Here is a 26,825-nt window from a genome sequence, read left to right on the forward strand (position 1 = left end):
CTTCCTAATAAAAGGACTAGGTCTCTGTGTCTTTATTTGTAAGCAGAAAAAAGGCTAGAGTGATTGTAGAAAATCCCTGCATTCTAGGAGTGAAAGAGGCTTAAGAACCCTACCCCCCCCCCCCCCAAGAATCACATTTACAGATGAAGGAAGAATTGAAGTGGCTCTCTGACCTTCGCATCCATGTGCATGTAAGAACAAGCACAAATATATATAGGTATGCACACCTGCATACAGAGACCAAGAGGGCAAATCAAGGATGGGAGCAAAATTTATTGTAATCTTCTACAACTTGGTAGCAAGGGTGACAGATGATAGAAAGAAATGCAGACTCCCAGACTGAAGACAATGAGTTTCGTTTCCTCTTCCTCCTTCTCCTCCTCCTTCTTCTTCTTCTTTGGTTTTTCAAGACAGGGTTTCTCTGTGTAGCCCTGGCTGTCCTGGAACTCACTCTGTAGACCAGGCTGGCCTTGAACTCAGAAATCCACCTGCCTCTGCCTCCCAAGTGCTGGGACTAAAGGCGTGCGCCACCACTGCCCGGCTGACAATGAGTTTCTTCTACAACTAACTCCCAACTGAACACAAATTGAGAGGAGAGTATAGGAAAAGGAGGGGCAGACAGAGTATCACATAGTTTTGAGGTTTGAGGAATTCTTCTCCTCATAAACACTCTCTTAGGAATAAACTCATACCAGATGAAGTAGAAAAACTACCTTTGTGGATTCCACTACAATTTGTTTTCTTTTGTTTCTTTTGTTTCTTGTTTTGTTTTATTTCTCTTTTTGGTCTTTTAATTTGGTTTGGTTTGTGTTCTGTTGTTGTTGTTGTTTAGATTTTTGTTTGGTTTGGGTTTTTTGTCTTTTGGGTTTTTTTTTTTAGACAGGGTGCATTGCCCTAGTTGGTTTTTAATTCTCTATGTCACAAACTTTTGATGCTCCTGCCTCCATTTCCCAAAATACTGAAACTTATATGAACTTGTTTTTCTTTCTTTCATACAATAAGTTTATAGAGTCTTAAGAAAGAAATGAGGTCTAAACAAATAAATAAATAAAATAATAATAAAAAAGAAAGAAATGAAGTCAAATCATAAAGAGCATAGCGGCCAAAATCTAACAGATGTATTGCTGAGGGATATAGTGTGACATCACTGCACATTGAAAACACAGTTACCAGACATAGGCAACAAATGATCAAGCCGGCATTTAGAGCTAAATAGCACAAGAGAGCGGGCTGGGTCAGCCTTTAGGATCCATTACATTTTATGGTAAACAGAAATGAAGAGGAAAGGAGATTGGATAAATGGCTCAGCAGAAGAGAGTGTGTTAAAGACCGGAATTCAGTTCCAAGCATCCAGGTACATGCTCACAAGCACCTATAACTCTAGCTCTAGGAAATCTGACTCCCTCTGTGGACGTCTGTGGATATTACATGCACACAATTAAATACACACACGCACACACACACACACACACACACACACACAAATTTTAATTTTTTTGATAAAGAGAACACAGACAGATGTCGAGGCCCTCATGAGAGAAACAACAAATAGCTTTAGAACTCATGGAATGCAGCATACCTGTCAACACGACTGGAGCCCCAAGGACTACATGTCCTGAGGACTCCATGCTGCTGTAGTTTCTCTTTGCTTGATGCCTTTAAGTCACATCTTTTATAACCTATGAGTTGTATGAATACTCTAAGGGAGCTTCCAGCTCCTCACTGGGTAATATTATTGACACTTATAGTGATTGATCTTTTTCAAGCGTTGCTGCTGGAGAAGATTAAGAATTCGTCCACCACCCTCAGAAAGAATTTAGAGATGTAGCTTGCTAGCAATAACCATTAGAAAGAATTTGGAGATGTAAATTATTATTAAACTTAGGTTAAAATATTTTTGTCGGTGGATCTGATATAGAACATCTGAGAGAACAATTTGAAGATCAGAAAGGCAAACTCTTCATACTTAAGCTGGGGATTTTTTTAAGGTCAGGAAACAAAAATAATGGCAACCTATCTAGCACTTGCTAAGGTGACTCTTTTTGATAAAGCTAGATTGATGTTCAAGGTGATGATTAATTTCTTGTTTAGATTTGTGATTCTTTTGAGATTTTTATGAGGTTACTTTTTAAGGTAAATACTAAAATAATTGATTCTTTGCAAATTGCGGCCTGCAATTAATGAGAAAATTGCTTATGCTTTGTTAATCTGTAGCAAGGTGCTTAGTTACAAATAAATGTACGTAGGTTCTTGGGAATAATTAGGTTCTTTTTGAGAATATGTAAATGTCTTTCACGTAAAGGTGTTCAGAGCATACTGAGGATTTTTTGTAATCATTCACTAAAAGAAAAGTAGAATGTAGTCACATTTTAATTTCTATGCTGCTTGAAAGATTTTTTTTTTCTGAGCTACATAAGCTGTAGGGGAAAAATACAGTTGTTGGAGCTTGCTCATTGGAGCTTTTCCCATCCACCCAAAGTGTGAATGTGTGTATGTATGTGTGTATGTGTATGTGTATGCGTGAAGTTGTTCAAGCTTGCCTTTTGGAGCCTTGCTTCATTCACCAAGTTTGGATACGTATGTGTTCCCTCACCCTATTAACAGGGCAGAGAGAATCAAGCTTCTTCCCTCATGGAAAAGTCTGCTGAATGATTAATCACCGATGTTACATCTTGCCTCAGTTTACCCTGAGTGCTGAAGCTGGTCTTTGACGGACAGTGATACAATAAAGTTGTGTGCTCAATGGCCCTCTGTTGCTCCACCCTCAGCTGGGCCTGTTCCTTCTCCATCTTCTCAGGCAGCTTTATGCTCCTGGTAAAACTTCTCCTTTTCTTCCATCAACTGGTCACTTTGTTTTTTGATTTCCTCCAGTAATTTTGCTATACCCTGTTCAGCTTCCACTTTCACATGCTCCACTGTGAAAGAGAGCAAAAAAGAAGGTGAAAATGTTACTCTCTTCTTCCTCACATGCTTCACTGTTACTAATGATGTCATAGTGGTAGCAATGTCTGACGTAAGGCAGTCAAATGTAACTATGTTCTTTTACTTTTGGTTTAGGATCCCAGGTTTACGATGATTTAAACATTTTACAGCTCTCAAGGGTATGTCATCCCTTAAATTGCACCTCACCTTCAATCTCCTTTGCCTTTTCTCTCAGAATCTGGTCTATTTGTAGAATTGCATCAGCCAAATCCTCCTTGGACTGCAAAAATTTCTGCAGAGCTTCTTCAGCCTTTGAGTACAGAGAACATGAAGTTAAAGCAGGAATGACCACAAGCTTTTATGCTACCTCTTTACCCAACTTTCTTCTAACAACACCAGTCAAAAAACAGTCACCTAGTCCACACTGACTCAGGGAGGAATGTCTTTTATTGGAGGCCTCTGTTGGGAAACAAAGGCTATCTTTTTAGACTGAGGGCTCTAACGTTTGAGTTAATGGTGCTATGGTCATAGATGTGTAAGTTTGCTGAAGACATAATCTTCATGCAGAACAGAGAGATCAGAGTGAATGAGAGAGGAAGAAGGCATGGGGTTGGAAAAGATGATGGACAGAGAGACATGGAATAATATTATTTAAAGATAATGTGAAGCCCAAACTAATGAATTATAAGTTTTGTTTAAGGGGTCATCACTGAGTCCTTTGCAAACACCAAGATTCTAGCTGAAACAGAGGGTGACAGTCACACTGATAGCTAAAATGGTTCACACTGGTGGCTAAGGTGGTCAGTTTGAACTCAATTGTTAAGTGAGCACATTGTCTCTGATAAGTGTGCAAGACATATCCAGTATAATGACCTTTCTGTATGGGATACATGAGGATAATGTCCCTGGAGTGCAAGCATTTCAAGTGCAAACAAGAAGCTCTCCCAGTCTGATGGTAACTTCCCAGAAGACACATAATTGTGATTACCAGAACCCCCTTCTTGGGTTCCTCATAGTAATTTTTCTTCAACTCCTTTATTCTTCTCATAAAAACACAGTATCCCCCTGGTTTAGAATAAGTCCCCTGTTTCATATCTTCATCTAGTGGACTGAAAAGATCCTGAAGCAGAGCTGAGCAGTAATCTGAGGAAGCCTGTAGATTCTTCTTACAAAATTCCTCTAGCTTTGTCCCCAACATAGTCTTTAGTGAAAAAAGAAAAGAAGCCAGAGTTTAGAATTTGGGGGAGCATATCTCAAAAGAAAAGCAAGTCCCACACCCAAAACAAACAAAGGAAAACATGTAATCACTGACTATAATTGTATCGCTTCCTGTGATGTCAACTTTTTACCAACATCATCCTTGCTGCTTGTCAGTGAAATTCAGAGCAGATATTTACATCTTTAGATGTAAAGTACTTTTTCGACTTGGGTCAAAAATGGTCAATGAAATCAACATGGCTCAATATTAATTTGCATCAGATAGCTAAGGTTAAAATTCCTTTGATTTGAATATTAGATCAGACTGCTACCACTGGGTATATAATTTCATCAGACACACTAATTATTTCTCTGATACTAATTCAGTGAAAAGGAATATTGTAGGACCGTGAAGGACACCATGATTTCTGGTTGAGCACCAGCTACAAATCTCAGAAGATCCAAGGTAATCCTAAGGGACGGCACGCATTTCCCCATGCTCCCAGACTCCAGGCTCCTGACACGAGATCGAAGACCTCCATAGACTGGTATCTTCCAGTCACATAGGACAACGCCCCTTCTAGCCCCTCCACAGGTACAGGGCATGACATCAGGCCACAGAGCCTCATGACAGATCTTCATATTAATGAGGTATCTAAAGGCCAGAGGGGCGTAGCTAATTAAACATTCCTTCCCAGTTCCTCCTCTTTACAAAAGGTATTTAACCGCAGGCCCACTCTGAAAACACGGGTTATAGTTTTCATCTATTTTCCACATGACAACAAATGTCTTAAGACCATGGACTATTTTTCTTCTTGGGGGTCCTCTGTGGGGAACAGTGTAGAAGGTTTTCAGCTACTGTGCCACTGTCTAGTCTTCTGCAGAAGAAATCTCTGTGTTTCCAACCGAGCCACCCAAGCCAAGCGTGCAGCAGTAACCCAGCCAAGTGAGAACTCTCATCCCCGTGGGACTCAGGCAGAGCTTCGCCCTCTTCCTCTCCTCGTCAGTAGTGGGCAAATTAAGCCAGTATGCCACCACTTCCTTCTTGGCCTTTCCATATGGGAGCCCAAGAGCCTGAGAACCAGCCAGTTCCTGGCCGCCTTTTGGCCCAGGGACATCCAAGCCAAAAGCTCTGGCTCCTCGTGGGATCTCAGACTGTTCTCCCCACCACCAAGCGGAGTCCCGAGGCTTTACATAGCCCCATGCCTGCCCAGTGCCAGTGTGGAGTAAACACAGTCAAATTCCTGAACCACTGGCCCCATGAAAGGATCTAGCCATGTGGAGAGAAAAAGGCAGGACCCACAGATCAATTCAAAAGGACCCACGCACATTACAACCCAACAGAATATTACTAGCTTATTCATGAAAGCAGAAATGTTTTAAAGTTTTGAGCATATAATAATCCAGTTTCCTATATTTCATGATTATTAATAGGTAGCTGTTACTATTTTAAAATCCAGCAACAGATGCCCTCTCAAACACACATTTCATTTCTTCATAGAATTTTGCCTTTAAAAATCTATATCCAGGCAAACTTGAGAGGAAAAATTACCACTAATTCCTTCAGAAACACTTGATTAAAATGCTTGAAGGAATTTTCCATGAAGATCTTGATGGCTTCCTTCTCACAGGTCCTGTGCAGGTACAGCAGCTCCTGGAGGGTCTCTGTGGGGAGCTGCACACTCTGGCTCATCTGCTGGTCATAGTGGGTGATGGCCTTTTGCACTGCTGCTGAATTCTCTATCTGGGCCAAAGCCAGGGCAGCATTCTCCATGCAGGGCACAGACCCACTGCTGATGGTGTCCACATAGGTTGTCACCAAAGTTCTTAGTCCTATAACCAGGAAACAGGTAACAATATCTGCTACAGATGGATGAAGACAAGTCTATTCTGTGAAATTCTAGGTATGTCAGTCATTGATGTCATAGAGCATCAGTGTCCTTAGCATCATTTGGAAGAATGACAAAGGGAAGCATCCCAGCCTCTCTCTCATAGTGATGGACTTAGACATTTCTCTTAGCAAGATCCTCTCATGAGGTATCTGCAATCCCAAAGGCTAAGAATGCTGAGATTACACAGGCCTGTGTCTATGGAATGTTTGCATCCATTTTAACATAATCACCATGAGATCAGGCTTCACACCTCCACCCTGGCTGTCTGTGTCACTAACACTGTCTATAGTAAGCATTTCATTTCCATTTGGGAACAAAACATGATCTTCCAGTCAGAAATTCTCTGTCAGAATGATTGTAATAACTAGCATTGCCCAAGAGAATGTTCTGTGTGTGCTAACATGACAATAACTAGAACCATGTAGATTTTTTTATACTTACATTTAAATTTTAAGAGACATACTTATTTAGTGACTATCTAATTAGTGAATGCAGTGCTAGCTTGCTAGGGTAATTTGATTTTTTTTTTCCTTTGGCCCTCTGTTCTCTGTTCCCATTGAGAAAATTTGATAAATAAAATTGATTATAAATGATGGTATCATCTACAGTTTAGCACTAGAGTGGTGATAGATTAACGTTTCTTCAGAGCTGAAGTAGGTCACTGCTGTCTCACGATACTGTGGCCTATACAGTGAGCAGACAGACTGGAAAGGGACTCACGTGGTCCATTGACCTTGAGGTCTCCTGAAATCATTTTAACCTTGGAAGATGTGAACACATAGGAACAGAACTCTGCCACTTGTTCCACGAAGTCAGAGTCCAGGTCTTCATCCTGCAGCAATTCCAGCTGGCTAAGCTTCTTCCCAGGTGCTGGGCGCTCAAAGACAAAGCATTTCTGCTTTGGAAAGAACTTACGGATACAGAGCCGAGGCAGATTCAACTGTTTTTCTTTTTCTTTTTGTCCAGTACCTAGATGGAGCAGGAAAAAAAAAAAAACACAAGATTTTCAGCTAGATGTTAGAAGGTGAAGATATATCCTTTGATTTGATCATGTGAGTTTTTATAATCCTGGAATGATGAAAGCTGAGTAACAGGATTATAAATTGAGGCTGTACTGGGTCACATTGTGAGTCCCTAAAAACACAAACCAAGAAGAGAGAATAGGACAGGGGTTGGGGTGGTATCTGCTTTAATTACATTTAGTCTTAGAAAGGCCTCAATGCTCTGGTAGCTTCTATTGTATTATATTCTATTGATTCGACCCACTTAATGTAGTTGGACTGTGTGCATAGACATATAAAGTCACATGTACAGTATCACTTTATTTCCACAGGCTTCTGAAAGTCACACAGTTGTGTGAACCACACAATTTCCACAGTTGGACAAGGATACTGATAACACATTGATTTTTTTCCCCAACTATATCTTCATTGTGTACAAATCTGAAGCAGGTACAAATTTAAGGGAAAAGTGGAAGACAAATTTATTCATAGAACAAAAGGGAAAATGTTTGACTAAATCTAACAAGTCATACATTAAGCACTAATTCTTAGGAGTAACTAGCTAGAAGAAATGGGAACTCTGCATGTTAGAAAATTATAGAGAGAAGCCGAATTCTCAGGGTTCTTCTGGTTGTTGCTTTGTTTTAGCTTTAGGTTTTTTGGGGGTTTTTTGTTTGTTTTGTTTTGTTTTGTTTTGTTTTGTTTTGTTTTGTTTTGTTTTTTGACTATCTCATTTACCAGATGTAAGTCTCTACCTTGAAGAAGCTTCAGGGAATGCTCTAGGTATTCATCTGCCGAGATAGGCTGCCCGTTTACTTTCAGCTCAAAAGAGAAGTCTCTCAGAGTCCACACAACGTCTGGAAAGAAGCCCACAAACTCATCTGAGTCCCCCACTTCATCCTGGTCACAAGGGGATCTTGTTCTGATTCTGTCTGTCAGCTCCATCACATAGCTGATTAGATAATTGAGGAAGGCCACAGTAAAACCTACAGCACAACCCAAAGCTTCAGAGTCTCAATTCTGCATTAGTACCACTTCGTTCTGAACCCTAGCTGAAACCTTCCTTAGCCTTCCTTCTAGCCTCAGTGTGAACACTGTACCTATGTATATATGAGTTATAGTTTATGTGACATTAGCCAAGATCCCGACTCATGGAGCTGCTTCATGAAGGTAAGTCTGAAGCTCAGAAAGGATACTGCAGCTGGTCCAGGGCCTGCTGGTTGATTACTCCCATGCTGTTGTAGACAAATGTACTACTTAAAAGTATAGCCAGGGCAAAGATCCAACAGTCATTCTGGTTGTCACCCTAGAAGTCAGAACACACATGAATCAGGAGTATGCCTTGTTCTTCTGTCATTTTCCAGATCAGGAGTGGGAAAGTATGCTCACATCATTAGAGGGGATATTAGCCTTTAAAAAAATGAAACCTTTGTGAGCTGTGCAAGGTACAAAACCAAACAACAGAAATAGCCATGAACCTACAGATGCTGTCCAAAGCACTTGGAAGGGTAAAAATTCTTAGTTTGAGGATTCATTTGTGAGATTCTCACAAGAACTGCTTTGCATTTTTTAGTGTTTTAATACTGCAGACTACCATTCTGCTGTTATACAGTTCAGTCTTCTGACAGTTCCCGTCCTCATTGTAAGCTAAACATGACCACATGTCATGTGAGTAAGAATAAATTGGAGGCAACGATGAAGTTCAAACTATTATTGAAAAACCACAAGCCTTACAACCTGCAGTCAATCCTCAGAACCCACATAGTGAAAAAGAGAATTGGTCCCACATGTTGTCCTGTAACTTCCACATGTGCACTGTAGCTCATGCAACATGATACTTGTGAACTCACCCACACACTTACATGTGCACAGCCACGTACACACAGGTGCATGCACACATACACACACACATATAGAAAATATAATAAAAAAAAACTCAAAACAGTACAGACAACAAAGTAAAATATTCAGAGATTAGGGCTGAATTGCAAAGTGAGCTCCATCCTTACTTTCTCAACATCTCCCAGGCCCTCAGTGTCAAGCAGAACTAGGGTGTGGTCTGGCTTCTTGGGATGAGGCACACACCACATCCAGATGCCCTTGGTTTCAGCCTGCACTGTGCAGCCCAAAGAGAAGCCTAAAAGGCAGGGAAGAAATGAGGTATTAAACACTTACCTCCAGAGCTTCAAGAAAGTCATAATAAAATTACCATATTGGAAGTAGAAAGTGATTAAGTGGACTTGCTGGTCTTGGAGAAGATTTCAGTTCAGTTCTCAGCATCTACAGAACAGATGACAACTGTAGAACACCAGTTTCAGGGAACCTTGTGCTTCTGTCTAGCAGCAGTGAGAACCAGGCATGCACACAGTACACAGACAGAATATTCACACTTGCGAATTTAAAATAAATAAATCTTTCTTGAAAAATCAACACAAGGAAGTCAGAAGAATTAGTTGAAACCAAAACTACCACTGATATAACTGAAATTCATTTTAAGATATGGAGAATGCAACAGTCACAAGGCCTCCAGACTTGTACCAGTGTTCCAAAAGGAATGTGTAGCAGGGTCAGTCTTTCAGGTGGAACTGCTGAGCTTGCTTGCTGTGTGTGAGGTTATGATGAAAAAGCAGATGTAACCATGGAGACCCCAGGTTGCTAGAGATGCCAGGCCTGAGGGATGACCCCTCCCCCTGAGGAAAGCTGGAGTCAGTGAGTGCCCCTGACCCCAGAGAGATCCCTTGTGCCCTTTAAAGAGCAGACCCTTGAGGCAGGGTCTGCAAGATGATAGTATATAGATGATCACCACATGCCCTGAATGCTGTACATGGAGCTACAGCATATGGGGTTTGTCCTGCTGGGTTCAGTCTTGGTATGGAGTGTTCTTCCCTTGTCATCTTCCTGAACACTGGAAATGGGAATGTTTATTATGTGACATTGCATATCACAGGTTGCCTTGAGTCTGAGATGAGACTTTAGACTTTTATGTAATATTAGATCTATAAGACTATGGGGACTTTTGAAGATAGAGTCACTGCATTTAGGGTCCAGGAGCAGAATGCTATGGATTGCATATAAAATATTCATCACAGGACCATGTATTTGAAACTTGGTACAAGTTTGTTCCACTGTTTCGGGAGAGATGGATGCATTAGGAGGTAGGATTTGCCTGGCAGAGGGAAGGACTTGGAATATTAATACTGGGCTTGCTTGTGGACTTATGCTCTCTGTTTCCAAGTCAGCCATGACACAAACAAGCCACAAGCACCTACCAGTACACATAGATCCCCAAAGCCCTGTCTCCCCTACCATAGTGGACTGATAGCCCCTGAACTTAGAGCAGAATACAACCTTCTTCCTTACATTGCTTCTGTTAGGCATTTGATCAGTAATGAGACTAACACAACCTAGAAACCTTAAAGGCTGGTCTCAGACAGGTGTCTCTATAGCTATCTTCACATCAGCATCATTCAGAGTACTCAACTGTCCTGTCCACAGGTGAATGGATAAGGCAGTGTTAGGCATACCTGATCACTGTCCATAAAAAGGTTTTGCTCTCTCTTTCTCACAGTGACAAACCTTGAAGGTATCATGCTAAGTGAGAGAAAAAGTAATGAAAAGCCCATATTTTGTGTGAGTCCATGTATGTGACAGTGCTAGGACAGTCAGAGTCATACCTATAGCATGTGGAATAGAGGGATGGGTGGGCAATGGCCAGTTGTAGAAATGGATCAGGAGATACACAGATGTACTATTTTATTTAATGCTATAAATCTGGACACCTAAAATCAATTAAAAGGAAGAATCTTATATCATTTACAGTAATAAAATGTTGACACATATAATATGGATCTATTTTTAAGCATTAAAAACCCATTGTTCATACATGAACATTTTATCATTTAAGCTAATTACCATGTAAATTAAATTCTTCTTATTTCTCCCATTCTGCATCCAGGAAAGCAACTCTTTCTGGTTTTAGAAGGGAAACTTGGAGACAGATATGTTGGTGCAGACATGTAAGCAGCACTCAGGAGGCTGAGACAGGAGGATCATGGGTTTGGGCTCAGCCTGACTAGATCTTGAACTAGATCCTTGCTTGGGCTATACAGCATGACCTTGCCTCAAAAATGAGAGCAAACAGAAAAAGCAGCAATGACAATAACACAGAGGATCCCAAGGGAAAACAGTGACTAGAAGATTAAATTTTTCACATTCTTATTCAGAAAGCAGATATTGTGTGTGCACACAGGGCACAGCCTTGTTGGTGATACTCACCTGTATTCTTCCCAGCCAGCCTGTTCATCAGGTAGGATTTGCCTGTACAGTAGAGGCCCACAATGGCCACCACTACCACTGGCTGCTGGATAGCAGACAGGATGCTCAGGGCTTCCTGGTTGGCTCTCAGTTGTCCTTTCACATTCTCAATGAGGCAGATAGGGCTTAGCATGCTCACCTCTGAGGCCATGACAACCCCTGTGTATAGACAGATGGACGAGACCAGCTAGATTCAGTTATTTTTCACTCAGAGGTTAGAGTCATGAAATTCTCAAAAAACAAAAGAGTGCTATGTGTATCAGTGACATTCTGAGGATAAATATGTATAATTGAATTTAAAATTTTTTATATTGTAATAGTGTCAACATCTTATTGCTCTCACAAAAATATTCCAATTAATTTACTCAATTGAAAACTTCTTATGATTTTACATGAAACGTCAAGTAGAATATATAGATAGACTTAGAAAAACGATGATATTGCAATGATATATGATTAATTTCCCTGGACTATAATTAGCTACCTTCATATCCATTTCTTCTATCAGAAGGCCTGAAGCAAACTTTCACATGTTATCAGACCACCCCACAAGGTCACCCATGTATTTTGAAAGTACCTTAATCCATGACTTTTTCCTGTTTCTACAGAAACTTCAAGAAACCTGTCAAGTTGAGATATGGTACATGGGGTAAGCCTAGTTTGTGTTCCTGGGCCATCGGTCACTCATACTGAGCTCTACAGCAGACCTTAGCTCTTATCCCCTGTTTATTTTCACATCAACACAGTGTTTCCTTGCTTTGTCCTTCACAGAGGTGGGGCTGTTCACCCTGCATCTCATTCTGTTTCCCCTCATGAATGCCAGCCATGGGCAGTCCTCTCAGGAGGAGAAGAACTGAGTCAGTTCAGCTCCATCATTTAACTGTGTTCATCAACAGAGACAGTGTAATTACAGAGAAAGGCAATCCCAGTGTTTTTCTCACCCTTGATTAAGACATACATCTGCTGTTCATGAAATCAAAGCAAGTCCAACAGTTACATTTGGAGACTGGCTGTCAGGGGTATAATACCACCCAGGGGTTCATCAGCTGCCGTGTTCCAGCTTGTGCCCAGGAGCTGTCTTTTCTAGTCACAGCAGTTCTAAAGAAAACGAGTTAAGCTTTGTGATGACTTGTATAGGTGTGGCCCAAGGAGTGGTACTATGGGAGTGGTACTATTAGGAGATGTAGCCATGTTGGAGTAGGTGTGTCACTGTGGGTGTAGACTTTAATACTCTCTTCCTAGCTGAGTCTTTTTTGGGTGTGGTTCTGATGCTTTGATCAGGAATCTGGGTGTGAGTGTTGAACGTCCTGTTTCCCAATTGGTTCTTGATTGATCAATAAAGATCAATAGCTGGGCAGAAGAAGCAGGGCTTTTAGGTTCTCCCCCCCCCCGCCCCCCGCACCCTGCAAGCAGGCTAGGAGATGAAAGAGGAAAGGAGATTCACCATGCTTCAGAGGGAGAGCCACCAGCCAGGTGAGATGTTGGATAGAGTGAAATAGAGTAACCTTTGGCTGCTTCCCCAACTGGGCCTGGGGTAGCAGGCGAGAGATTAGAAACACAGCTAAACTGAGGGCAGATTTAGGGTGCTGAGCAAGGATAAGGTAACTGAGCACATAATCTGAGGACAGAGTTAGAGGTGTTGAGCTGGGAGTTAAAGTAAGGACACATTAGCCACAGGAAGCTTAGAAGTGCTTGACCATTGTGCTAAAAGCATATTAAAAATAAACTAATGTGTATGTGTCTTTCATCCACAGATCCAAGGGAAACTAGGTGGGGGCAGGGAGCATAGTCCTTCCAGATCTTAAGGCAGGGTAGTAGAACCCTGATTAACATTCTACTATATGAAAAGCTCATATTTTAAGAATGTTTATGTTGTTAACTCATGTTGTTATCTCTTTCGTAAACTTTAGAGCTACAGGAAACCCATTAAGATCTACCCCTCATGGACCAAATAAACTCCATCCAGATAAGTACATTGGCCTAAAGTTCCCACTTACTACCTATTCCAGAGGGTAGGATTCCTCTAGGTTTCAAATGAACATCTAAGAAAATTTTTTTCTTTCTCCCAAATACGCTTAATCTTATTCTCTACCTTTAGTGTGTGTGTGTGTGTGTGTGTGTGTGTGTTTCAGCATTTTGTCAAGTCCATGCTCTTACTACATCTAGGACAGCTCCAAAGAACTAACCTATAGATGCTCCAACCTTCTCTCACAGACACAGAAACTTCTACTGGACTTGTTCTTTCTGATCTATCCACATAAAGTTCCATAGACCCTGGACAACAAGGAAACAGCCAACACTAAGACTGGACAAACATCCCCATACCCATTCTTCTAGGTTTCCTAGAGACACATCAACCTCAAAGCCAAAAGGAAGAAGTCAGATATCACAAAGACTCTATTCCTGCTCTACCATCGCCTCTAATTTTTTTTCTTTTTAACTAAATCAAAACAGGGGAATGTTAGCATTCTGTCTAAGTACCACCCCACAGTTACCTGGCAACAGCCAGATATGCTCTGCTCCACAGTTACTTGACTACTTGCCCCTTCCTCCCTCCCTTGCTCGCTTGCTTTTTCTTGCTCTTGCTTTCCCTTCCCCATTCTCTCCCCGTTTCCTTCACCCGCTTCTTTATGTGCTCATGGCTGGCCTCTACTCCTTTACTTCTCCTCTCTCTCTTTCTCTCTCTCTCTTTCTCTCTCTCTCTCTCTCTCTCTCTCTCTCTCTCTCTCTCTCTCCCTCTACTACCCTCTTAATTCTCCTCCCCATGCTCTGAATAAACTCTATTCTATACTTTAAAAAGAAGAAAAGAAAAAAAAAAAAAGAAACTAGACACTACAAGTCTTTGCTAGCTGCCTTAGGAACAAGAGGTCACACTCTGAGCTCCTCCAGCCCCACACCTGCCTTGATGCTGCTGTGCTCCTGCCCTGATGATGAAATTGCCATTCAGACCATAAAACACGAGAGGGAAACAGTATTGAACAGCCAAACAAAAACAAAGACCTAATACATCCAAGTTCATAGCTCTATGAAATCTCTTAAATCTACTAACCTTGCTTTTTGGCTTCTGTATTTCTGTTCCTGGCTTAGTGTTCTTGTTAAATGAAGCATGTCGAACCAGGACATGGAGTTTGTGTTTCTAAGTTCACACCGAGAAAGGCTCAAATTACACTGGGATCCTGAACAACATGTGTAGTCTGCTAATTTGGACTTCCTTTTGGCCTAACCCATGTCTAAAAGGGCTTCTCTGGTAGATACCAAACAGCATTTAAGGAGATCACAATGTTCTCCTGTTTCTCAGTCAGTTCTGTTTTCTTGTGTCCCTGTTTAGCTGTACAGGCTAACGGTTTTCTCTGGTGTGAGACCCCACTCCAGAGACTAAGACTTGTGGTCCCTCCCGTTGGGGACACTAATCTTTTTGGCTCTTCCAGATTACCCAGAGAAAGAAATAAACAAACCCCCAAAAGCCCCATTCTGGAGCTCTTGCTTGCCTTGTAGCTTTACTCTTGCTAAGGACCCTAAGGCAGAGCCTCCTAAACAGGGCACACTGCCATAAAAGTAGAATGCACGCCAGAAGGTAAAAATACTTCCCCGGGCTCCCTGCCTACTCTAAGCAGCCCCAGGTTAAAAGGGACAAGGAAAGAGGTCCTACTCCCCTATTCTCTTTCATGATGTTTCCCTTGTATTTTTGTTTGTTTTTTTTTTTCCCAACCAATGATCTCTATATTTGGAAAATTCAAATTTCACTGCTCTCAGGAAAAACAAAACAACTAGAAAAAGTATCTGGGACTGGGACAGGGGTGGCTGTCTGACATTTCAGCCTACACAGAATTCATTTTCCCATCTGTCAAACAACAACCAAAACAAATTTAAACACTTTATGAGGACCTTTTTAGAAAGATTGAATAGAACTGTCACTCAGTTGGTTTCAGATATTAAAAGAGAAATTATAAAAATTAGAATAATAAAGGCAAAACTATGTCCCAGTTGCTGGAGGTAGCCCAAAAGGTTTTGAACAACAGAGATCTGATCAGGACAGGACCATTGGCATGAGCTGAAAGAAACTGACTCCTCTGCTGGTGAGATGCAGACACAATACCCAATGAGCCCGGAAACACAAAGGGGCAATGCAGTCCACATTGCCTGGCTGGGAGAGAAAGGCACCATGATGCCCAGCCAGTTACCCTGGATCACTCATTCCTGCCAGGGAAGAAAACTGAGAGCTCTGATTTCATGAGTCTGATTCCTCCAGAGAATCACCTGTGTACACGGTCTTGAACATGGAAGATAGAGATATATTCTAAACCCTCCCACTGGCACAAGCAAGTCAGCCCATCTTTGCTTTTAAGTGGACAGATCCAGAGAGGGGTTACCACTGGCAACTTACAAGAACCAGGTTGCCCAAAGGAAAAAAAAAAAAAAAAAAAAAAAAAAAAAAAAAAAAAAAAAAAAAAAAAAAGACTCTCTGACCCTTTTGATGAAACTCCAAATATTGCCCTTTGGCCCTCCCATCTGAGGTTTTCCAGGAAATTAGATTATAAAATGCTCACCAAGGGACTACTACAAGAGTTACAGTCCTTGGGCTGCAGAATATCCACTAAGCATTGTATGCATCAGAGGCTGCCTATCTTGGCTACCAGCTGAGAGAAGGCAAAAGGAGCCACACTCACAGCAGGATTGCAGCCATCCTTCTAAAACCAATTCCAAAGACAGGTCCCTTGCTGCAGCTAAGCATAGCTGCCTCTGGACAGCAGTGTTTGCTGGTCAGGGAAGGAGGCTTGCTAAGCCCCTGGTCTGGCCTGAGACAAAAAAAAAAAAAAAAAAAAAAAAAAAAAAAAAAAAAAAAAAAAAAAAAAAAAAAAAGCTATTTCAGGCTATAAGAGGAGCTGTGACTTCAGCTCCAGCCCCAGCACTTCCAGATGTCTCAAGGCACTTTCACCCTTTTGTCCATGATACAAAACACATAATAAAAGGGGCTTTAGCCCAAATTGTGGCCCATAGACATGCTCTGTGATATACATATTCGGATGATTGGATCATGTGCCCACAAGATGTTTCACCTGTCTAAGAACCGTGGCAACTACTGTGACTCTAATGAACCAAAGAAAGAAAAAAATTGAAGAAAAGAAAGCAAGAAAACAAAACACAACAACAACAACAAAACCAATAATATAATAAAAATAATAAACCCTCATTCACCATGGATCAGGACCAAATACTGAACAACACTCCAGGACTGAGGTAAAGCCTGTCTCCAGGGAACACCAGGATGCTGGGTGTCTAATACCTGTGTGAGTCTGTTGCAGATCCTACTCCACCACCACACTCAAGTCCAGTTTAAGAAACACAGCACCCTCAATCCTGTTATCTTCTTACCTGATGCTAGCTTGCTGGTGCTCAAGTGTGACTGTCCAAAGCCCAAAGAGGAGCCCAGGTTTGTGAGAGCTGCAGAAGGCACTTTAACCAAAACAATTTGAGCCCAAGCCAGGTTTCTCAGCCCAGAGGGCAGAGCTGAAGAATCTGACCCAGGCTCTCAGACGGGGAAAAGGAAAGTGCATCACCAGAAACAGGACACCACCTATGCTCTCATGACACACATGCCCATGAAGAGATATGGGTGATAGAGAAACAGGGCTTCTTGCCACCAGGGAAAGGGACATTAAACATAGGTCACCTTGCCTCCCTCAGAGGATTTCTGGCTTCCCCTACAAATTGCTAGCCTTCACTGCCAAGAACATCAGAAGGAAACTCCCCTGAGGGAAAAGGTAACCAGGCTGCTGACCTGGCTGCCTGACAAAAGGCCCTCAGACCAGTGGTGCCTATTGATATGTTGAGGATATGCATTGACCTGGCATTGCCCCAGAGATATTCTGTGGCACAACCGAGAAGAAATAGAGGATTTAAAAGAAAAAAATGGACATCTCAATCCCTCAGTTTGATGCAGAGGGAAAGATCCTTCTCTAGCAGCAGCTGGCAGCACCCTGCTAACTGACCTTTGCCAGGCTATTCATCTGGGGTCCACAAAACTTTCTGAGTTGCTCAGACCAATGTATGTTATACCCAGACTGAACAGCCTGACTTAGGATGTCTCAGCCAGATGCCTGGTTTGTGCTCAAGTAAATACAAAACACAGAGCCCTTTCCCAGGAAGGGATCTCAAACAGAGTCATCCAGAAACCCAGCTTGAACTCCTATCTCTGGAACATTACTGTTTGTTGAAATCTTAGGTGGAGCAGCTGTCTGGATAGCCTGGATACCTTGGCTTGATGAACTATTAAGAACACATCAGCAGCTGTCATCACAATAAGAAATGTATTTAACAGAAAAATGTGCCAAGAATCATGTCCTTGCTGTGGGATCAGATCACATGAACCCCACATTAAACAGAGATATTATTCATTCAGGCAATGCATGTGACAACAGCAAGTCAACCACAACATGGCAGATCTATAGAATCTTCAGATTTTGTAGAACCCCAGAGAGAAGCTGTCAGAAGAGAAATGGAGTCACAACAGAGATAGCAGCAAGGGAACCAGAGGACAGCTTCTCTGTTGTGACTCCATTTCTCTTCTGTCCTCTGGTTTCCTTGCTCCTATCTCTGTTGTGATTCTGTAGATCTGTTTCACAACACAACACGATAGAAAAGTTTCTGTGCATGTTTGCCTGTCCATTCATTCTCCCTGAATTTGAAGTCTACATAGTCTCCAAATAAAGGATAAAAGAGCCACATACCCCCCAGGCTTTTCTCTACCTCTTTTTGTAAGGAAAGGTTTTGTGGTGTCAATCCAGGACAACCTGAACCTGGTGTCATTCTGAGCACAAGACTGAAAGTGAAAGCAGACAGGCTCAGCTTCTGGGAAACAGCCTGGATGTCAGGAAACTCGCAACAGAGATGGTAGCACTGAAAACCGGAAGAATGTGAGTTTCATGCCAGCTTGGACAGCAAGCTGGACAGAAAGACAGGGAGATTATGGAGACAGGAGAAGGCTAAAGATCCCATTACCACAGAGGAAAGCCTCACACCAGCTGAGAAACTAGAACTGCAGCCCACTTACCCTGTGCTGTAAAGGCTGGTGCAGATGTTTCATGTGGCCCAGGCTTAAGGATGAGAGTACATGACCTTGGACGGGGCCTTACTTTCTTCTCAGACATGTCCTAAGTTTATTGTGAAGATTTCCTTCCTCCCTGTTGCCTTGTGTGCTGGATGTTCACTTTCTTAATTGTAAGCCTGTGAGGGGTCCTAAGGGAAGCATGCTTTAAAGACAGTGCTAACTTCAAACCTCACCAAGGCCTATATCTGGTTAATGCCAGTTACATGATGTGTATGCTCAATCTTTATAGGTTTTGTTAGGTTTTTCTTCTATATGTGTTACCCTAAACTCCTTGTAGAAAAATAAATATAGCCTGAAGGTGTTGGGTATGGTTTTTCTTTTTCCAAGATTTTCTTTTATTTGCTCATGTGTATGTGTCTGTATTCAGGTGCCTGCAGAAGACAGAAGCAAGTGTCTAGGTTGAGACCTCCAATGTTAATTTTGGCTGCCCTCAGTCACAATGAGTTTTGTCTGTCAATGGGCTGACTGACAGTCTGCATACTTCCTATCTGTGTATAGTATGAGGGCCTGGTGTCTAAGCACAGCCAGCAACACTGGCTGATTTCTGGCTGTGAATGATAAACTCTACCCCAGGATCTTATCCCGTGACAATAGAGTTTGATTCCTTTGGTTTTCGCAAGGCCAGATACTTTCTTACAGAATTTCCAGAATTTCAATTTTGTGGCCACTCAGTTATAAGTCCTATTTTGCTCTTCTTGGTAGAGGGATTTCTTTCTGTGTATTCATTTATGGATTTTTAGAAAGCCTCTGTCTTACAACCCCAAATTTTGCAATGTAAACACTCTTGCCCTTAACAACTACAGTCCAGACACAGGGCATGCACTGAATGGCAGACTCTTGAGTTTTTATCCCAAAAGATGAATTCCCATGTCTTTCCCTTTTTCAGTAAGTACAATCAGACATTTAAAGTAAGGAACAGTGAGCACAAGTCAGGAAGAATGTAGGTTGCTGGTGTGTAGTCACATTAGCTACTACCATTCCTGTCTCTGTCACCCCAAACAAAGGGCTCATTAAGGAGGTGGAACAGTAAAACATGGAAGAACCTAGGGCCTGATGAAACATTCAATGTTATGGTTCATAGTCTGGAAAGAGACCATCTGGCAATCATCATCCCTGATTTGTGGTCTCTTGATCTGGATGTGGTGGATCCACAGTGTAGCATCAGCTATCTTCACAGCAGGAGGGTTGGAGAGTATTACCAATGGGGTCCTTCTGCAGTTTGCTCCACTGCCCATTTGGATCCCTGCTTGACCCAGACAGTATCACCAGGTTAAAATGAGGAAAGAATGCTGGTAGACTCTAAAGTCAGCTGGTGGGTATCTTCCATAGTTCAAGGAATAGCCTTCATGGAAACCTGGAGGTTCTATGGCAACTTGAGAATGGAATGGTTAGAGAGTTCCACCAACTGCTGGTCTCTGAGCCTGGGAAGCATTGGGGGAAATATCCCAAACATGATACCGTAGTGGGTAAATCTCTCTATATAATGGAGTGCAGAGTATCCACAGCAAAACAAATGAAGGAGGTCTACACACCTTTTGCTGCACTCAAAAGAATATTTGTTGCAGTTGCTATCAAGGCCCTGCTATTTTCAGACCCGTGGAGAACTCTGAGGTCTACAAGCACAATGGCGTGTTTAATCTATGCCTAAACCTCTAGCTATTAATCATGAAGTATTGATTATGAAAGCCAGGCCATTGTCAGACCCCTTTTAGTAGTGGGAGTCCAAATCAAGGGACCAGCTCCAGGAGGAGCTTTTTAAGCTGTTATTTGAGCAGTTTCAGTCCTGGTACACAATGGTTCTACCCACCTCCAAAAGGAATCTGTAAAACCTAGTAGATACAGTAGGCCAGAGCTTGGTGAAGTCAGTATTTCCAGGACTTACAATGGCATTGGCCTCTTTTTGAGATCCCTTCCTAGGAAAGGGCTCTGTGTTTTGTATTTACTTGAACACAAACCAGGCATCTGGCTGAGACATCCTAAGTCAGGCTGTTCAGTCTGGGTATAACATACATTGGTCTGAGCAACTCAGAAAGTTTTGTGGACCCCAGATGAATAGCCTGGAAAGGTCAGTTAGCAGGGTGCTGCCAGCTGCTGCTAGGAGAAGGATCTTTCCCTCTGCATCAAACTGAGGGCTTGAGATGTCCATTTTTTCTTTTACATCCTCTATTTCTTCTCGGTTGTGCCACAGAATCTCTCTGAGGCAATGCCAGGTCAATGCATATCCTCAACATATCAATAGGCACCACTGGTCTGAGGGCCTTTTGTCAGGCAGCCAGGTCAGCAGCCTGGTTACCTCTTGCCTCAGGGGAGTTTCCTTCTGATGTTCTTGGCAGTGAAGGCTAGCAATTTGTAGGGGAAGCCAAAAATCCTCTGAGGGAGGCAAGGTGACCTATGTTTAATGTCCCTTTCCCTGGTGGCAAGAAGCCCTGTTTCTCTATCACCCATATCTCTTCATGGGCATGTGTGGTCATGAGAGCATAGGTGGTATCCTGTTTCTGGTGATGTACTTTCCTTTTCCCCATCTGAGAGCCTGGGTCAGATTCTTCAGCTCTGCCCTCTGGGCTGAGAAACCTGGCTTGGGCTCAAATTGTTTTGGTTAAAATGCCTTCTGCAGCTCTCACAAACCTGGGCTCCTCTTTGGGCTTTGGACAGTCACACTTGAGCACCAGCAAGCTAGCATCAGGTAAGAAGATAACAGGATTGAGGGTGCTGTGTTTCTTAAACTGGACTTGAGTGTGGTGGTGGAGTAGGATCTGCAACAGACTCACACAGGTATTAGACACCCAGCATCCTGGTGTTCCCTAGAGAAAGGCTTCACCTCAGTCCTGGGGTGTTTTTGAGTATTTGGTCCTGATCCATGGTGAATGAGGTTTGTTTTTTTTTTATATCATTATTATTATTGGTTTTGTTGTTGTTGTTGTTGTTGTGTTTTGTTTTCTTGCTTTCTTTTCTTCAATTTTTTTCTTTCTTTGGTTCATTAGAGTCACAGTAGTTGCCACGGTTCTTAGACAGGTGAAACATCTTGTGGGCACATGATCCAATCATCCGAATATGTATATCACAGAGTATGTCTATGGGCCACAATTTGGGCTAAAGCCCCTTTTATTATGTGTTTTGTATCATGGACAAAAGGGTGAAAGTGCCTTGAGACATCTGGAAGTGCTGGGGCTGGAGCTGAAGTCACAGCTCCTCTTATAGCCTGAAATAGCTTTTTTTTTTTTTTTTTTTTTTTTTTTTTTTTTGTCTCAGGCCAGACCAGGGGCTTTGTAAGCCTCCTTCCCTGACCAGCAAACACTGCTGTCCAGAGGCAGCTATGCCTAGCTGCACCAAGGGACCTGTCTTTGGAATTGGTTTTAGAAGGATGGCTGCAATCCTGCTGTGAGTGTGGCTCCTTTTGCCTTCTCTCAGCTGGTAGCCAAGATAGGCAGCCTCTGATGCATACAATGCTTAGTGGATATTCTGAAGCCCAAGGACTGTAACTCTTGTAGTGGCCCCTTGGTGAGCATTTTATAATCTAATTTCCTGGAAAACCTCAGATGGGAGGGCCAAAGGGCAATATTTGGAGTTTCATCAAAAGGGTCAGAGAGTTGTTTTTTTTTTTTTTTGTTTTTTTTGTTTTTTTTTGTTTTTTTTTGTTTTTTTTTTTTTTAATCCTTTGGGCAACCTGGTTCTTGTAAGTTGCCAGTGGTAACCCCTCTCTGGATCTGTCCACTTAAAAGCAAAGATGGGCTGACTTGCTTGTGCCAGTGGGAGGGTTTAGAATATATCTCTATCTTCCATGTTCAAGACCGTGTACACAGGTGATTCTCTGGAGAAATCAGACTCATGAAATCAGAGCTCTCAGTTTTCTTCCCTGGCAGGAATGAGTGATCCAGGGTAACTGGCTGGTCATCATAGTGCCTTTCTCTCCCAGCCAGGCAATGTGGACTGCATTGCCCCTTTGTGTTTCCGGGCTCATTGGGTATTGTGTCTGCATCTCACCAGCAGAGGAGTCAGTTTCTTTCAGCTCATGCCAATGGTCCTGTCCTGATCAGATCTCTGTTGTTCAAAACCTTTTGGGCTACCTCCAGCAACTGGGACATAGTTTTGCCTTTATTATTCTAATTTTTATTATGTCTTTTGAAATATCTGAAGCCTACTAGGTGACAGCTGTCTTTAATTCTTCTAAAAAGAACATATTGAAAGGGCTTACATTTGTTTTGGTTGGTGTTATACAGACAGAAAAGTGCATCCTGTCCAGGCTGAAATGTCAGGCAGCTCTACCCTTGATCAGTCCCAGGCACTTTTTCTTTGTCCCCCACAGAGCAGTGAATTTTGAATTTTCCAAATATAGGGATCATTGGTTGAAAAGCAAACAAACACAAAAATTATGAAAGAGAAAGTAGTTAGTCCCTCTCTCCCCTCCCTTTTTAACCTGGGGCTGCTTAGAGTAGGCTGGGAGCCTGGGGAAGTATTTTTACCTTCTGGTATGCATTCCACTTTCATGGCAGGGTGCCCTGGATAGGAGGCTCAGCTCCTCCCTCACTTCACAGGAGAACCAGGGACCCTGAGCAAGAGTAAAACTACAAGATAAGAAAGATCTCCAGAGTGGGGCTTTTGGGGTTTTGGTTACTTGTTTCACTGGGTAATCTGCAAGAGCCCAATGGATTAGAGTCTCCATCAGGAAGGGCTACAGGTCTTAGGCCCTGGAGTGGAGTCTCACACAAGAAAAGGCTATTGGTCAATCCAGGGAAACAGAACAGGAAAATAGGGATACAGGGAAACAGAACTGACTGGGAAATAGGAGAACACAGTGATCTCCTTAAATGCTGTTTGGCATCTACCAGAGAAGACTTCTTAGACATGAGTTTAGCCAATAGGAAGTCGGCATTAGCAGGCTACACATGGTGTTCAGGATCCCAGTGTAGTCTGAGCCTTTCTCCGGGTGAGCTTATAAGCACAAAATCCATGTTCTGGTTTGTTATATTTCAGTTAACAAGAACACTAAGCCAGGAGCAGAAATACAGAAGTCAGAAAGCAAGTTTAGTACATTAGGAGCTTTCACAGAGCTATAAACTTAGATGCATTAGGTCTTTGTTTTTGTTTGGCTGGTGATACTGTCTCCCTGTTGTGTTTTCTGTCTTGAATGGCAGTTCCATCATGCAGTCAGTTGTCCTAATATCTGGGGGCCTGTTACATTATTTTCAGAAAGTAGACTTTAAAAGGATTATATCTATTTTCCTGATCTATGGTTTTTTAAGCAGCCCCAACCCTGAAAATTATTACATCTATTTTATATGACACAGATATTATTTTAAACACTAAATGGGTTTGCATTACAAATAGATGGCTTGCTTGGGAAATCCTGAAATATCTCATTCACTGGCATAGCTATCTGGAACCTTTGTTCCACAGTAGATTCACTTTCATGGTCAAATTCTTTTCAGTTTCTCAGTCCTTCAGCACACTTCAAAGGGTTACAATGCTTTTCTCCTTTCTTTTTTTTCATATATATATATATATAAAGAATATATATATATGAAGAATATATATATATACATATTTTTAAGACAATGCTTTTCTGGTAGTCCTGGCTATCCTGGAACTTGCTCTGTAGAGCAATCTGGCCTTAATCTCAGAGATCTACCTGCCCCTGTCTCTTGTGTGCTGGGATAAGAGGCATGCTTCACCACTGTGTGGAAATTACAGTGCTTTTCAATATTTGCTCTCTTGTGAAAATCTAGAAAGTCTCACAGCATTACGGGAGGAAAGCAAAGACACGTGATAGATGGTGTCCGTGGTCACTGAGCAGCAAGAACATGTAAGAAGGAAATCCTGCTTTTGCTAAGTCTGGGAAAATCTACTCTGGAAACATGGGGCCAGAAGCCTGGACAAGAATGAGATGATATTTTTGAGGGTTAATTCATTTTCTTTAGAACTGCTATGACTAGAAAAGATGGTTCCTGGGCACAAGCTGGAACATGGCAGCTGATGAACCCCCGGGTGCTATTATACCCCTGACAGCCAGTCTCTAAATGTCACTGTTGGACTTGCTTTGACTTAGTGAATAGCAGATGTATTTCTTAATCAGAGGTGAGAAATGTACTGAGACTGTCTTTCTCTGTAATCACACTATCTCTGCTGATGAACACAATTAAATGACTACAGCCAATGATCAAGTTGAGCTGACTCAGTTCTCCTCCTGAGAGGACTGCCCATGGCTGGTATTCATGAGGGGAAACAGAATGAGATGCAGGGTGAACAGCCTCACCTCTGTGAAGGACAAAGCAAGGAAACACTGTGTTGATGTGAAAATAAACAGGAGATAAGAGCTAAGGTCTGCTGTAGAGCTCAGTATGAGTGACCGATGGCCCAGGAACACAAACTCAACTTACCTGATGCACCATGTCCCAACTTGACAGGTTTCTTGGAGTTTCTGTAGCAACAGGGAAAAAGAAAGTCCTAGGTCAAGATACTTTCTAAATTCATGGTTGACATCATGGGACAGGTCAATTATAGCAACATGTGGAAATTTGATCCAGGCTTCTGACAGAAGAAATGAATACGTAGGCAGCTAAAGATAGCCAGAAAAACTTGGCTCCAGATTTTACAACATTGCAGCTCTCCACAAACACAAAAATTGTGATCACTTGGCCTTGTAGGTTCATTGACACAGCTGTGACTATTTTCTGGAAACCTCAGTTCACAGCTGAATCCCAAAGAGGAGGACAAACAAGGCAGTTGCCCCCACACATCTGAGCTTGACTGCCAAGTGAGTTTCCTCTTTCAGTCATAAGAGTGGCTCATTACTCATACCCACTTACTTCTTTTTTTAAAATCGAATATTTTATTTATTTATATTTCAAATGTTCCTGGTGTCCCCTCTGGAAACCCCCTATCCCATCCCCTCTCCCTCTGCTTCTATGAGCTTACTCACCCACCCACCCACTCTAGCAAGAAGCACCTAAAGAAGTGTTTAACATCCTTAGTCATCAGGGAAATGCAAATCAAAACAATCCTGAGATACCACCTCACACCAGTCAGAATGGCTAAGTTCAAAAACTCAGGTGACAGCAGATGCTGGTGAGGATGTGGAGAAAGAGGAACACTCCTCCATTGTTGGTGGGATTGCAAGCTGGTACAACCACTCTGGAAATCAATCTGGTGGTTCCTCAGAAAGTTGGACATAGTACTACCTGATACCACAGCTACACCACTCCTGGGCATATACCCAGAAGATGCTCTAACATATAACAAGGACACATGCTCCAGTATGTTCATAGCAGCCTTATTTATAATAGCCAGAAGCTAAAAGAGCTAACTTCTTAACCCTCCCCTGCAGGACTCAAATGCCATAGTAACAAAATTTCTTTAGAAAATCCCCCTGCAGACAAGACTAAAGACAAGATCTGATAATCTTGTCCCCCATCTCCAGGCCTTCAGGAAATTGGTCTTGCTTTCTAGATATCAGAATCTGGGTCCAGTCTCCATTCTCACTCACCATAGTTTTGTTTGATGAGTTCGTTCTGCTTGGTCAGCTCCTACCCTTCACACTCCTAGTGTCTCTCTTCCTCTTCTCTGCACTTTTCCTCTATCTTCTCTACCAAAGGGAAAACAAAACAGAACACCAAAGGGAGAAGAGCAGGAAGTAATTTCCTTGTACCATTTCCTCCCCAGCAGTCTGGACCACCGCACTCATCTCTTCCTTTTTATATCACAGTTGCTTTCTTCAATATCCAGTATTTGTATTGGGGAATGAAGACTCTCTCTGACTTTGAACTCATTTATTGATTATCTGTTTGAGTTTCGGGGAACTGCTTTTATGGCACTATGTCCCTGGAAGAGCCACTGTCACATATGTTCATAAATTGTACAAATATTACTTTATGATGTTTTCTGTTTGTTCCTTATCTAGAATGGCAAGAAAAATTATACTTATGCCCAGGACATGAGAATAACCACTTGTATAGGTAGAATGAATATATTTTAAATCTCTAGAAATTGTCCAAAAGGCCTATATCAAACATTAATTTCTGAGTGTCTTTCTTCATTTTAATTATAATAAATGAATATTTAATTGATTATATGCACATGCATCATAAAATAATCTCTCTAAATCCTAGTTTGTTTTCAAATTTGATATTGATTGTAAAATCTTTAATATAAAATGTGTTTAATGCTAAATTACTTAAGGAATATTTGTTAGGAGAGCAATAAAACATCACTGTTACATTATGAAAATATTTGCAAATACTTTATGAGATTCTAAAACTATATGTTATCTGTCAACTATGTCTCTGATGTACACAAAAATGTGCTGTTGATTCAGAGTTTTATAACTCTACCTTCTGAGTGAAAAAAATTCTTTCTACTTAATCTTATCTGTCTGTTTATACACAGGGGACAGGCAGT

The 26,825-nt window shown here is 41.9% G+C and overlaps 1 protein-coding gene across 1 annotated transcript; it reads right to left on the minus strand.

The window, feature by feature from the left end:
* Positions 1–267: 267 nt before the first annotated feature.
* On the minus strand, positions 268–16,853 carry LOC117707457 (guanylate-binding protein 1-like). Its single transcript, XM_076933324.1, is given in 11 exon segments — positions 268–2,805; positions 2,807–2,915; positions 3,130–3,232; positions 3,911–4,123; positions 5,672–5,952; positions 6,732–6,980; positions 7,768–7,964; positions 8,209–8,318; positions 9,022–9,149; positions 11,288–11,485; positions 16,700–16,853. Coding segments are annotated over 10 exon segments (1,770 nt in total). The 5' UTR covers positions 11,478–11,485; positions 16,700–16,853; the 3' UTR covers positions 268–2,615.
* Between the last annotated feature and the right edge of the window lie 9,972 nt (positions 16,854–26,825).

This window comes from Arvicanthis niloticus, chromosome 4 (assembly GCF_011762505.2).
Source record: "Arvicanthis niloticus isolate mArvNil1 chromosome 4, mArvNil1.pat.X, whole genome shotgun sequence".
NCBI classification, from domain to species: domain Eukaryota; kingdom Metazoa; phylum Chordata; class Mammalia; order Rodentia; family Muridae; genus Arvicanthis; species Arvicanthis niloticus.